The 14,795-nt window shown below is 41.0% G+C and overlaps 1 protein-coding gene across 1 annotated transcript in view; it reads left to right on the top strand.

Annotated features, from left to right (window-relative positions):
- The window catches only part of tspan15 (tetraspanin 15), a 22,523-nt gene extending 21,366 nt beyond the window's left edge, over positions 1 to 1,157 (top strand). The window contains exon 8 of the mRNA XM_086195040.1: positions 476 to 1,157. Coding sequence (XP_086051166.1) covers positions 476 to 643 — 168 coding nt within the window. The 3' untranslated portion in view covers positions 644 to 1,157. The remainder of the gene's footprint in view (positions 1 to 475) is intronic.
- Positions 1,158 to 14,795: the final 13,638 nt, after the last annotated feature.

Raw genomic sequence — 14,795 nt, 5'->3', positions numbered from 1 at the left:
CTAGCATTTAGGGTTACTGTACTCTTCTGTGTGTGTGTGTGTGTGTGTGTGTGTGTGTGTGTGTGTGTGTGTGTGTGTGTGTGTGTGTGTGTGTGTGTGTGTGTGCTGATGCACACAACCTAATATAAGCTTTGGTTCCTTGTTGGAGCAAAAAAAAAAAAAAGTTTTATGTTCCAAATTGGACCTTGGGATGTATTGAACTGTCAGTTCTTATATCCCTACTGCGATGGGATTTGGAGGATTCTGAGCACAGTGATTTCCCCAGAAGCAACAAGTTATTTTTGCACTGGTAGCTAGATCCTAGGAAGTGAGATGACTCCCTGCAATGTGGGTGAGTTAAACAAGTTTAACTCCAAGTTTAACACCAAGAGCAAAGACGACTCTCACCTTCACCGACTGACAGCAGGCAGAAGCTGAATTTCTGTTCATCCATCTGTTCTGTACTGAAGCTCTTTATTTTTTTTTGTCTCTGTAGTTCTTTGGTGTGATAGTCAGCTGGTTGTACATCACCCGTATTGAAGACGCCATCAGTGAGTGCAGTCACTCCATGGACGGGCTGCTGGACTCGAACGCTCAACAAAGAACAGCCAAGAGGCAGGGCCGCATGACCAAATGGTTTATGTGTATGCCCGAGATCGACTGATGAAGAAGGACAACAAAAGCAGTGAACGTTCATGAGCCAACACTCAGAGTTGGTGAAATCACCCCAGTTGGCTCATATCGTGCAGCAGCTTTTGAACTGCAGATATACTGCAAGCTCAGTTCACTGTGAAGAGAAAGGTTTTGGATGTTTTTTTAAGGACAGTTTGTTCAGCAACCAAAGTAAGAGTTTGATTGTTGCTCTGTTTTACTATAAAAATTGTTTTTATCTAAGACAGAAATGTTTGCATTGTATTATTCTTGATTTAAACCTCATTTAGATGTTTGCTTGTAGCTGCATTGTGCCTCTTTCAGTCTCAGGGATAAACACACATTCTTCTGAACAGGACATTCTTACATTTTTGAGCATCCTCAGGGTTTAAAGATAAAAATATCATTTTTTTTAATACGCGATACACATTTATCCAATTTGACATCATTTAAATTTTGAATGATACTTGATCTGATTTTTCTGTATATTTCTGTATATTTGTTAAATAAAATTTTGTCCTCTCAACTTACAAGTCTGATACGTAAAGTGGTGTGGCTCAGGAGTGTGTCAGGGTTATAGTTTATGGGAAAACAAATTCCACCCATTTGAGATGCTTTCTGGGACAAAGGATTGAAGAACTCAAAGAGGTCATTCAAATGCTCTTCGGATTAAGTTGCTGTAAAACAAGCAGATGCACTTGTTTTAAGTGAGTCCATCACAGGGCCAACACATAGAGACAGACAACCATTCACACTCACAGTCACACCTACAGTCAATTTAGAGTATCAATCAGCCTCGTCCCCTCTTGATGTCTTTGGACTGTGGGAGGAAGCTGGAGTACCAGAGAGAACCCACACAGGAACAGGGAGAACATGCAGACTCCACACAGAAAGATCCTGCGCTCGAGCCGCGACTCAAACCTGGAATCTTCTTGCTGTGAGGAGACAGCGCTAACCACTGCACCACTGTTCCGCTACTTTATGTAAAGCATTTTTGGTTAATTCTTCTAAGCTTTTGCCACAACCCCCATGTTACATTTTTTGATAGCCTTGTTTACCCTGGAGGGTTATTATCACACAGAACTTGTGAAATTGATTTGGCTCACAAACAGCTGGTTGCAGAAAAGCAGTATTCTGCAAGCAGAAAATGTCTAATAATTGTGTAGATACTCATATGATGGATTGTAGGGTTGAAGGGGAAATGCGTATGTAATCTATTTAGGAGTTTTACCTCTAAAAGTGCTTCAGCTGACATCTCCTTGCTGAATTTCTCTGTTAAAACAATCAGATTGGTCTCATGATGACAAGTGAAACAGAGTAGAACAGATTTCTGGCAGGTTTTGTCTTCACGGACCAGCTGTGGTGGTGGTGGTTTTCAAGCACAGCGTGATCACATTGACAGTATTCCGGTCATGTAATATGTTTGCCTCATTAAAGCAGGCCTACCTACTGGCGAGGAGTTGAAAATGGCTGATTAGAACACTGGCATGTAGCAACCTCACTGGTCACTCCAGAAAGCACTCAGAGGATTTTTTTTGCTGCTTTTTTTCCAAAAATATATGACTATGATTAACTTATATGAGCAGTTACTGAATGGTATTACACTTTAAAATTACAGTACAGTACAGTTTTGAGTTTCTCTGCATTTTAAGTCATTCATAACAGGTTACTAACATGAAAACAAAAACAGTTCCCAAAACTTAAATTTGCCTGTTTCAACTCTTTACTTTTATATGTCAGCATGACGGCATTTTTCCATTCAAAGCATTTTTGTTTTTGTTTCGGGTTGTTTTTGGTTTTTTTTTATTTGTAGCTGAGATTTACTCCTTCAGTACTGGATGATAAGTCATCTTCTGATAATTAAAAGTGTTGAGCGGTTTGCCGGTGCTAAAAGTCTTGGATTTCACCCCAGAGTTTTGGCATCGTATGCATTTTCATTTCAGTCTGGTTTACATCCCATCTCTCAATATTTATAATTGAGACTACTGAAGTCTCAGTTTTTGAGTAATCCGTCGGCTATGATGAGATGTCTCTGAATTCTTGTCTTATTTTGTAGAAATTAAGCAGTGAGCATCACCATGGCAACCTGTCAGGGGATCAGAATCAGAAGCCCATGCTGCCGCTCTCATTTATTGTATATTCATAGATATTTCAATCAAGCAGGGATGGTGATATGTCCACTTAAATGTAACTATCAATGTCTTGATTCTTTTTCAGGACATTTACATTCATACCCTGTGTATGCAGACATCCTTGCTGCTGTCCTTAATAACTTGGTATACTACCCACAAGACATGTCAATCAGACACTAGTTCTCTTAATAGAAACGTAGCTATAATTTACATTTTGAGCCTCATTAGAATAAAGTATTCTAACATTTGTTCCTACACTCTAAATAGGACTTTTTATTAGCACTGAGCACAAGTTTTCATCATGCCATGAATGAGGCCCGGTGTTTTTGATGTCTCAATCTGTATCTTTTACAAAAGTCAAAAGATGTTTATATTTGAAGATGTCGTGTTACAGTCGGGGTGGTTTGCGCTTGTCACCTCACCTCGCCAACACCACGTACTGCTTGTGCAGCGTTTGTCACTTCCTATGTACAACATGCACATACAAAGTGGAAATGATGTCATGCGTTTATAAAAGTTAAAGGCACCAAGTGTTTCACTAGATGACCTCACCAGCTAAAAGACATGGTTAGGTTGCATAAACAGATAAATGAAACTCATCATTATTCCCTCAAGGACTTACTGAGATGACATTGAATCCTGGCCAGAAAAGTGTTTCTTTGCAGAACATTATGTTGTCATATTGAAGTTGACCTTTGATCTTTTGGGTATAAAATCTCATCACTTCATTGTTCGTGCTAGCAGACATTTGTGTGAAATGTTGTGATAATTAGCACTTTCATTTGAGAGTTACGGCCATAATTTGTCAGTCACAGCGACCTTTGACCAGCAAAACAGAACTGGTTCTTCCTTTAGTCCTTTAGTGAATAAATTTGAAGAAAGTCCCTCAAGGTTTTAGTGAGAACACACACACACACACACACACACACACACACACACACACACACACACACACACACACACACACACACATTTACAATGTGAAAGAGTTATTCAACTCTTCTATTATAAGTTTTAAGAACAAAAGAACTAAGTGACTCCAAACAAAAGGCTAGGAACAAAATAAATTCATCTTCTGAGCAATACAACTGTCTCATTACATAGAACATCCATGATGCTGAGATGACATCACCTGGAGTATTTCACCTTAGCAGGTTAATAAAACTTATTTGAAAGGTTAACGGGGGTCCCTCTCTCTAACTCCCTGGATGACCTGCTGAATGGAGTCTATTAATATGTTACTCCTACTACCACCCCCGCCAAGGGGTGGAAAATGTTCGTCGACATCACCAACAAGCAGGAAGCAGCTATTATAGGTGGTCCACCAACGCCGTTTAAAATAGCTTGTTGACTTTCTTACTCAGCTCTTATTTTCTCTTATTGATATCAGAGATGTCAGGCTGGAGTTCAAAGCAACAATCAAAGTTGCACTGTTTTATTTCTAACTTAAAATTTCTTTGGATGTCAACTTACCATTTGTCTCCCCAAGAGTGTTGTCACAAGGTGAACGACTGCCGGATCAGAATAAACCGCCATATGATAAATACAGCAGTGTGTGCAAGTCTGGCAGTGACTGTGATCATGCTCTGTATAGCCTGAGCAGAGCTCCAACAAACCTGAATAAATGAAACAGTGGGATAAAGGATCGAGGGGCATGTAAGGATAACTAGAAAGCCTTTAGAAACACAAATTGTTTCACTGTTTATTTGCTGACCCTCTCACCCACATTACATCTTCCCTCTGTTTTGCTTGATGGGTCTCTTATAAAAGTAATGGATGTCTTATAGTGTGAGCAGAGAAACTAATCTGAGTGCAAGAAGTTCTCACTCGCTTTTTTCCCTTGACTTTCACTTCTGTGCCTCTGTGAAAAGCTTTATGATCTTTTCTTTCAGTAAAGATAATTTTGTGATTTACAAAAATTATTTCAACAGCAACCCCTCCCCCCATGTGCAGCTGCAGTTAATGTGTATCACAAAATGGATCAAGAGTAGTCCATTAGCGTCAGTGTCTAAATCTATAAGCACCTCTAAAGGAGATGCTAGAATGATTGGCACAGAGGCATCCATAGTTTAAGTTGTTTGATTCTGATCTGGTATTTAAGACTTGAGCAACTAATCTTATTGCGGCTTCTGGACCAGAGCTGGTCTGTGGACTGTCTCCAGTCAGCCTGTACTCTCCTCAAAGGAAAACAATATTCGTCAGAGAATGATCATCTGAAAACAAATATTGCCCACCTCTGTTCGAGGTTAGACCTTTTCCAGAGTAAATAATAATAATAATAATAATAATCTGATGCCATCAGTAAAAGTGCTTTACACAGTTAAAGCCTCAGATCTTGCAACAGAGCAGTTTTCTTGATTTTACTTAGATTTTTACCACCTGAGCTTCATTATTCTGTGAAAGGCTGAAAAGGGGAATATGATTCTGTGTATAAAGGAAGAAGACCCTTGACCATGTTGTCAGAGGAAATAAGTGTGAATAGCGAGAGAAGTGAGTGTGGCCCACTCCTAATGCACTAACTGAATCCTCTAATCTATGCTATCCACAAAGCAGCAAGGGAGGACCTGCACACAGAGAGCCAGAAAGAGCTTCAGATGAGTCTCCAATTAAAATATTTCAGTTTGCTACATAACAGGACTGTGAAAACAGTGAAATGTGCAAACATTTCAGTCCATGTTGAATTGTCCTCTGTTTAAAATCATCCATGTTATGATTATAAATATAATCTGCATAGAAAACCATATGACAGATGAAAAATTACCAATGTGGCAAAGTCATTTAAGCGACTCAACTGTGTTGCACGAGACGTTTTAAGCGCTTTGTGAAATTTTCAAGTTGCAGGTTGAAATTGATTATTCACGCAGTTTGCAACCTGCAACAATTTATGTGAATGTACTGTCATATAACACCAGCTTTACACACACACACACACACACGCACGCACACACGCACACATGCGCATACTGTCCCAATGTCCATTAATGTGTGGGAGGGTGCAGGCCATTTATTAGTCTGGTAGATGGTCCAGTGCCTGACATTTAACACTGCACAATGTAACAAATGACCTCATCAGTCAGTGTGGACAATAGCAGCCATACAGATGAACGGACCTGAATTAGCTGATGTTGCCTAATTCTCTTCACGCCTTTTGTTGGTAAACAGATGTGAATTTGTTACTCAGCTCATAAACAAAGGAGTCAATGCCATGAAAAGTGATAAGATAAAATATACTTTTATTGTGCCCGTGGGGAATGTTTTTCCTGGACTCCATCCAGCTGCAGTTTAAAGTATATTTCATGTGTGATTTCTGCAGCCTTTCACTGTGACAACATATTTTAATCCGCTGGATTAAAACAGTGCGAGAGAGTTACTATAAACCTGTTTAGAACGTGTCAACCAAATGACCACGCCACGACGACCAATATAACCTTGGACTCATTAATTAGTCTGGTAATCAGTCAGCTCTGATACTGGCATTTAACACCCCACAAAACACTCAATAAAATAATTTGAATAGATTGGGTTTGCAAAGCACCAGCAAACACGAGGTCCTCTGAGGCGACGGCAGCAGAAAACAGAGCTGTAGTCAGTCATAACATCATACAATCATGTTTTTAATATTTTCCCATCAAAGCCGTCAGAGAGACAAACAGCTGCTTTACTTATGCGGGTAAATATGCAGTAAACTATCCCCTGTCCCCTCACACATCTCGCTTTTCTCCCATATTGGCACAGTAATTGAAATGGTCATGCAGTAAATGAAAATGAAAACGAGCTGCATGTGCCTGTGGGTCGCCAATATCAATATTTATGATGCATTTATTTTTTGGAATGAAACTGAGCCCCATACCGAGAGACATTTTGCACTCAGATAACAATTTTTTCAAATGGCAAACAAACGTCTTAGTTAAACTTAAATGAAGAACATGAAGAAAAAAGAAACTGATGGAAAGATATTCCTACACCACATACAGTGACAGAATGAAAGCGAGGGAACACGGTCTTTAGATAAGGATTGAAAAGTTAAACACTTAGTTAGTCAGGTTAATGAGGAGTGACGATAATAGACACAATCAACAATGAGGACAGATGGTGAGTTGGTGGGGAAAATAAGTGGAATACATAACAGAAATAGGAAGTTTGACTCCGGATGCTTTTCACCCCATGTATGGCCTAACATTAATTATCAAGCTCTGATTCTACCTGATCACGTTTGCTAGCTTTTTCCTTGTCCCTGAATCTGCAATTTCAGCTTCTTTGGGAATGATGCTCTGCTGGCAAACCTCAGAACTGCTGAATGGAACGAGTCTTGTTAGTGGGAGGAAAACTGCCAGTTGAGATCCTGTCTAAGATGTTCATGAGCAGTCTGAGGGTCACAGCAGCCCGTGGAAAAGTTTAAGCACCCACCAAGCATTCATGCGTGCATCACACCTGTCTGGGCCGATAAGAAAGTCCCTTCACGGCGCGCTGCACATGCACAGCAGCTCTGCAGCACTAGTCACCACATACATCCAGGATTTCCCGAGACTGTCTCCTGTGGGCATCGTAATGTGCCCAGGAGGCAGTGGAACAGGTTGAAGAAAAGGAGCTGCACCATGTCCTCCCGAGCACTGTGGAAATTGATGAGGCTGGACTAAGGAATAATCCAAGACCTTAACAACCATCCAGGCCAAGTATGCAGATCTGGTAGCTTGAGTGTTGGTGGAATGGAAGGAAGTGGTCTGTGAGGGGTTTGTCGGTCAGACTGTAATCCAGATCCTGGGATGCTTGGGCGTTTGTGGGCTGCAAAGTAAAGCGCCATGGTAACGCCTTGGTAACTGAAATGGCCTCCTGTTGACTCTGGTTGAAGAGGCGTGATGTTTATCTAGTCACAAGTGATAATGGCCTCCTGGGTCACCCAGGTGAGGGTGTCTGATACTAACATTCAAAATGCCTGCTGGATCAAAGAGCACACTGCAGCTATATGCATTCATTCATCGTCTTCCGCTTATTCCTTATTAGTAAGGGTCATGGGGGGGGGCTGGAGCCTATCCCAGCATCTACGGGCGAGAGGTGGGGTTCACCCTGGACAGGTCACCAGTCCATCACAGGGCCAACATACAGAGACGAACAACCATTCACACTCACAGTCACACCTACGGTCAATTTAGAGTATTCAATCAGCCTAGTCCCCAAATTGCATGTCTTTGGACAGTGGGAGGAAGCCGGAGTACCAGAGAGAACCCACACAGGAACAGGGAGAACATACAAACTCCACACAGAAAGATCCTGTGCCTGAGCCGGGACTCGAACCCTGAACCTTCTTGCTGTGAGGCCACAGTGCTGACCACTGCACCACCGTGCAGCCTGCAGCTATATGCAACATCCCAAAAAGAAACAACTAAAATTGCATTTTTATCCTTGCAGGATAAGTCTTTCCTATAAATAAAAATAATTCAATGTAATACTTTTAGAATTGTCCTTTAGAGACCAACATTTATCTGCCAAACAATTTTCATATATTTGCATTGTTGTTTTCTTCATTTTCTGTCAGATTTGTACTGCACAAAACAATGAAAAGAAAGAAAAATGAAAAGAAAATCTAATGTTCAATTCAAGAAAGTTGAGCTGTCTCATCTGAACATGGGTTATGTTTGATCATAAATCAAATGCATGCGTTGGCATGGTGCGATTAGCATAATATAATTGTCCTACTAACTGTATATCAGGGCTGCATATCACAAACCAACAAAACACTCCAACTATACTGGATGAAGTTTCATAAAGAAGATTGGGGCCACGGATCTAGAATGCAATTAACGTGCAGAAGAAATCGATGCTTCGATCTGAAAATGGATGGCAAACACTATTACAGTCAGAGGTGGGGACCAGGAAATCCTCAAAACAGCAGGCAGCGAGAACATGGTTTTCATTCACTGCAGAGCTTACTGTGTCCCTCTGTCGGGGGTGCAGTCTGATCTTCCAGAGCCCTGTCGCCTTCCGCTCAGGAAACATCTTACTAGCACTGAACATCATATCCCAGAACCCAGTTAGTTTTATCATCAAAGAGAATTCAATTAAATTGATTCTTTCATGCGCTTACACATCATATGTACCACTTTTGTCTCACCCAATCAACAACCAATGATGTTCCCATTTAGTCTCACACCGCATGCCTGGCATAGGAATAAAATCAGTATTTTCATACTCTTCTTGTTGGTTTGTACTGTATGTATGCTGGTCACGTCAAGAAACAAGTCGAATCCAACGGACAATTCAAAATTTCGTCCGAGTGTTTTATGTGTCTGTGGAAGCACTGAAGTCTCCTTCAGTCGGCAAGGCTGGACCAACGACTCTCACTGACACGTCTTTATATCAGAGCATCCTGTATCAACGAGCTGCTTCACCAGGTTCCGGTATGATAAGGCAGGCTACATGTCACAGCTCATTAGATCGGAAATAACAAGCAAAATTAGATACAGAAAACATAATTCAAAATAATTTACAGTTTACGCAAACTTCAACTTTCCAGTTGGATTTTTGTTTTTTTCTGAGCAGAAATCATTGTGCTTCATACCTGAATTTCAGTATTCAGCAGCTTAACCTTAAAAATAAAAGACAGAAACAATCTTCCTTGCAGTCATACCATCAAAGGCTGTATCAAGATGTATCTTCCCTTCACTTACCTCAATGTGATGGGAGAATTTGCTTCAGTGTAGATTGGAGTTATGGTGCCATTGTGGTTTGAATATCTGCATCCCAGTGATTACTCTCAGCTTAGGTTATGAAAATATGTACTCACACTCACTATATATGGTATAGATCTTTTTTACCTGGAGATTATGGTGAAGGGGGTGCATTGATATTCCAGGTTGCATGGATGGCACCGAGCCGACTGAATTCTATTAAGATTTCATCTCTGAGTTGTTATCACATAACTGTTCCATAAATTAGATCCAATTTTCAGCGTGGCTTTGCTGGCGCCGTGACTGTGGAACAGAGCACTGACTACTGAGGCTGATGCGTGGCAAAGATCATAAAGTTCATGGCAGAGAACGGCTCATAAATACTGAATCAGCACAACAGTGATGTTGGTGACAGTGGTTTAAGATGAGAGGCAGGCCTTAACATGAGGTTCAAGGAACGGAGGGATGCGGTGTGTGAAATAAATGAACACCCAGCAGCCCTTTAATGACTTTGGTCCAATTGCCCTTGAAAAATCATCTCATCGGCCCTGGTGGAGGTGCTCAGAGGCCAACAATCTCAGATGAAAGGAGGACATATTTAGAAACAAAGTGTTCTAGATGTTCTCTCAAGCGAGAACATTCTGTTGACTCTCAGCTTTCCGCTTCAAACATTTTCCCTTCCTAAAACTGCTCTAAAGATATTAAGTTAATATATATTTGCCTCCTTTTTCTAAAGTCTTATCATCAACATCTGTCTTGTCATCATTTTCAAAAATATCATTTTTTTTTCCAGGATTTAATCATTTAAATGTCAGCTTCCTCATCTGGTGCCACCGTTTTAATGGGGGAAAATTGTTGTTTGTTTTTTGGGGGCCAAATTATCACAGTTAGGGATGACTCAATGACTATCAACAACATTTTCAATTAGCATTTTTTGCCCAATTTGAAATTTAAACCGCCTTTTCAGATCTCCAGGGACAAATGTTGTGTTAAGACCATTATAATTACAATTGTGATCCCACCGAATGAGATCATACACTTTGCACTTTAGGTTTATATTAGGCATTAGGCATAGTAACCACATGTCAGTGTGCACGCGGGTGTGTGTGTGTGTGTGTGTGTGTGTGTGTGTGTGTGTGTGTGTGTGTGTGTGCGTGTGTGTGTGTGTGTGTGTGTGTGTGCGTGTATGTGAAAGAGAGAAGGGGAGGTGAATTTTGATCTGCAGTAATGTTATTTCTATTTCTGTAGCTGCACACACACACACACACACACATGCGTGTGCGCACACACACACACGCGCACATGTGCTCACACACACACGCACACACACACACTCACCCGCGTGCACACACACACACACACACACACACACACACACACACACACACACACACACACACCCGCATGCACACACGTACGAAACCTAACAATCAATCAATCTAGCCTGAATTAAGGTGGGCCTCCCAGTTCTGGCATGGCTGTAGCTCCTGTGTGGGTGTGTCGTCCTGCTGTTTATATGTACCTTCTTAAATCTCTTAGGTGACATTCTAATCAACTCATTTATTAAAACTAATTCCGGCCCCCTGCTCCCCATCCTGACATGCACCCACACAAGTTGGTGGATGGGTGTCACCCTGCAGGAAGGCCCCCTGATGCTTCTCTGTGCTGAGCCTGTTTTCACGCCTTCATCTGCTTTCTGGCTGATTAAACCTAAATCTGCATTTACATCATGTTTTAATCTGTGTTTAGGTGCAAGGTTAATTAAGTGTGTTCTCATAACGAGGTGATGTGAAGTTCAGTGACTGTGAGTGACTGAAGCTCAAGTTTAACATCCATCGTCTTTTAGGACGTCATACTTGTGTTACTCTGATGACAATTTGACATTTAACAAATGGAAAGATGTGTGAAGATTAATAAATCCGTGATGGCTGAATTCCTTTATCTGTCTCAGTTTCATGGTCCACCATAATTTACTAGGAGGAGAACAGAGCCATAGGTAATCTGCTTTTCTGGCTGTGACAAGTCTAAGTGTATGCAATGTGTAGGACATGTTAGTGACAAAATCATTCCATTTTAAAGGCCACTAATTCTAAGGAATGCTAAAGGTTTTTACGTCACTTTTTGTTCAATATAACAGCTATTTTCAAATAAACACAAGTTAAAAAAAAAAACTGCCCAAACTGAAACAGATAGCAACAGAGAAACCCTTAAAAATAACAATAAGTTGGGTGGGCTGTGAAATTTGATATGAAATCACATAATCCTGTCTATAGTTTGTTATGTGCACTTTCAGCTGGTCATGAGCTTGATTAATGCTTGCTGAGCGGAGTGTCTCCTGTGAGCAGCACAGTTTGTTGACTGTAGTGTCTTCGTATTGCGTGTGTGTTGTGACAGAATTGGTGCAGTGACTGAATATGTGCTTTTGCGCATTGGTTAATGTCATCTTATAGTGCATGTAGATAAAGCAGAACTATGAATCAGACATATGCAAATGTTGATATATAGTTTCTGTTAATTTCCCCAGCTTCTAATGAACAGTTACAATAGGAAAGGGGATACATAATCATCGTGGGATCTTTATTGTGATGGTGTTGATGGAATTTTTTTACACATGCAGAAATGCAACAATAAGAGCTGGCAGACAACAGGATATGTTGTGAGATAAGTCTAGAAGAATACCAATGAGGAGAGAAGAGAGGAAATAAAAGAAATAAAAAGGAAATGAGAGAAACATGGGGCGAATGAAGAGGATGAAAAGAGAAGCATGAGCAGAGTCTCAATGTGTTTGCATACGGATTTGCCATAACATTCAAAACGCCAGCCATCCAGCTTGGTTGACATTTATGTAATAGGGTTTGGTTCCTGCCTGTGTCCACAAAGGAGCACTCTGATCCCCTCCCATCATACTATTCATGCTTTTGCCTGATACAAATATGTGCCCCTACATGCATCAGTCCACAGATGCCTCAGACATTTTGTGCTGTTTTTATTTAGCACACCATCCATCATGAATGTCACAAGAATGAAATCCAAGAGGGACAAAATTTGTAATTCAAAGGTGCACTGTGGGAGTCATTTGATTGGAGGGCTGAAGCAAAGTCAACACCAAGGCTGTCTTTTACTCCTGTATTCTCTGGAACGCGTGGTATCAAAAATGCATCGCAGTTTACAAACGAAAAACACAAAATAAAGGTGCAAAAAAATCCACTATGTGAGTTATAATGGTTGATGCCAAAACAATCCACCAGTATACACTCAGACACAACTCAGCAAATCGCACCACTGCAGTAAAATCATGAATCCATTTTTCACACCATTTCATAAACACGGTCACGTGACCTCATCCCAAAATGACACAAACAAATGCACTGTAAGTTGTATCCTTGCTTAGATTCAGTAAACTGATGGAACTATACTAGTCAACAAAACTTCTGGTCTTTTTTGCAGAAAAGGGAATTTCTTTTTCTACTGTACATTCATTGGCAGTGATACCTCTCCTGCCAGTCACACTGTTGCTCCGAGTAAATCAGGTGACCTTGAAATACAAATAGAGGAGCCAGATAAGATCTTGTGACTGATGAAGGGAGCCTCTATTTATCCTGCTAACATTCTAAATAGAACCTTGTTTTAGAAAGTACAGTCTGTTGTGGATTTGAAAGTAAGTGCAGGTTAATAATCGTACAGGAAGTTTACAAGAGAGATAGGCTGCTGACTCTTTGCAATAGAAATACTGGTTTATGGTTTTAAGCCTTAAAATAAGTTCCATACGTCTGAGTAGTTATACCTGCTAAGTTGTTCACTGCAATCTGAGGCATACAAACTGACTCAGAAATACAACACAGCTTTTTAAACCTTTTCCAATATCAGCTGTATCTGTTGTTGCATCTTGTAGGAATATGACAACATGTTGGGAAATACAATCATTGTCCAGAAAAGATGATAGATTCCCTGAGACCAGCTGATACATGCCATGTTAGTTAGCCTAATTAAGTCAAATAAATCTTGAAGTATTTTCTTGCTTACAGTTTTGGGTTCACGCTCATGATTTAAATCCTATATGTTTAAATGGACGGGCTGCACGGTGGTGCAGTGGTCAGCACTGTGGCCTCACAGCAAGAAGGTTCCAGGTTCGAGTCCCGGCTTGGGCACGTGATCTTTCTGTGTGGAGTTTGCATGTTCTCCCTGTTCCTGTGTGGGTTCTCTCTGGTACTCCAGCTTCCTCCCACAGTCCAAAGACATCAAGAGGGGACGAGGCTGATTGATACTCTAAATTGACTGTAGGTATGAATGTGAGTGTGAATGGTTGTTCGTCTCTCTATGTTGGCCCTGCGATGGACTGGCGACCTGTCCAGGGTGTACCCCGCCTCTCGCCCATAGATGCTGGGATAGGCTCCAGCCCCCCCGCGACCCTTACTAGTAAGGAATAAGCGGAAGATGACAATGTTTACCAAAGACATCATATTTTTGAGTTGTCCATCTGTAGCTCCTACATCTGCACATCCCATCCTGGAACACTCGGAAGGAATTGCTTCAAATTTGGCTCAAAAATCAACTGAGACTCTCAGATGGGCTGAAAAGATTTTGTTGAGTCAACTAAGTTCAATTTCACCTTCAGCAATATCAGTCTCATTCATATTAAATGAAATATTTCAGGAATGCCTTGAGGGATTTTTGTTGTTGTTGTTTGTCTCAAATATCCAAGAACTAAAAAGGTTTGGGGGTTCAAATGATCACAAAATCTCAGGAAGGACTCAAGGGCATTTTGTCAAATATACTGCAAACATCCACATGGACTCAAGGATGACCTGAAAAAATGTTGTTGAAAGGTCAAGGTCATTTTGACAGCCACTCATCATGTGTACATACAACCACAATGCAGTATTTCTATAGTTTATGAGCCAGTTAGATAGTCTGTTTGGATACACTTGTTTTTGTGTTAACTTTTGTATCCCTGTGGTTGATGCACCTCTCCCTCCCAACTCCCTGCATACCCATAAAATGCCAAGAGTAACTGCACTGTGATGAGGCCCATTAGCATGTAGATTTGTTTGAAACAGACAGAGGGGGTCTGTTCCACAGTGTCAGAGCCCTTTAGAGTTGTCCAGGAGCCAGCATGGGGGCCCTGCTCGGATGATGGATGGATGGGTTCTCATAAGAGCACGGACCACAAAAGCTTTTCGTCCTCCACAACTTAGGGTTGCAGACAAACACTGAGTCATTATAAAGTATTACACACACACACACACACACACACACACACACACACACACACACACACACACACACACACACACACACACACACACAGCAGCTTCCTCAGATCAGTGGTGTGTCTAGAAGGCTGAGCGCTGCAGAGGTTCACTTTACC

Source organism: Aulostomus chinensis, chromosome 2 (assembly GCF_037954235.1).
Source record: "Aulostomus chinensis isolate RoL2024-O1b breed Wild chromosome 2, RoL_Achi_v1.0, whole genome shotgun sequence".
Lineage (NCBI taxonomy): Eukaryota > Metazoa > Chordata > Actinopteri > Syngnathiformes > Aulostomidae > Aulostomus > Aulostomus chinensis.
Note: the sequence above shows the minus strand (reverse complement) of the source record. Positions and strands in the feature narration are given on the sequence as shown.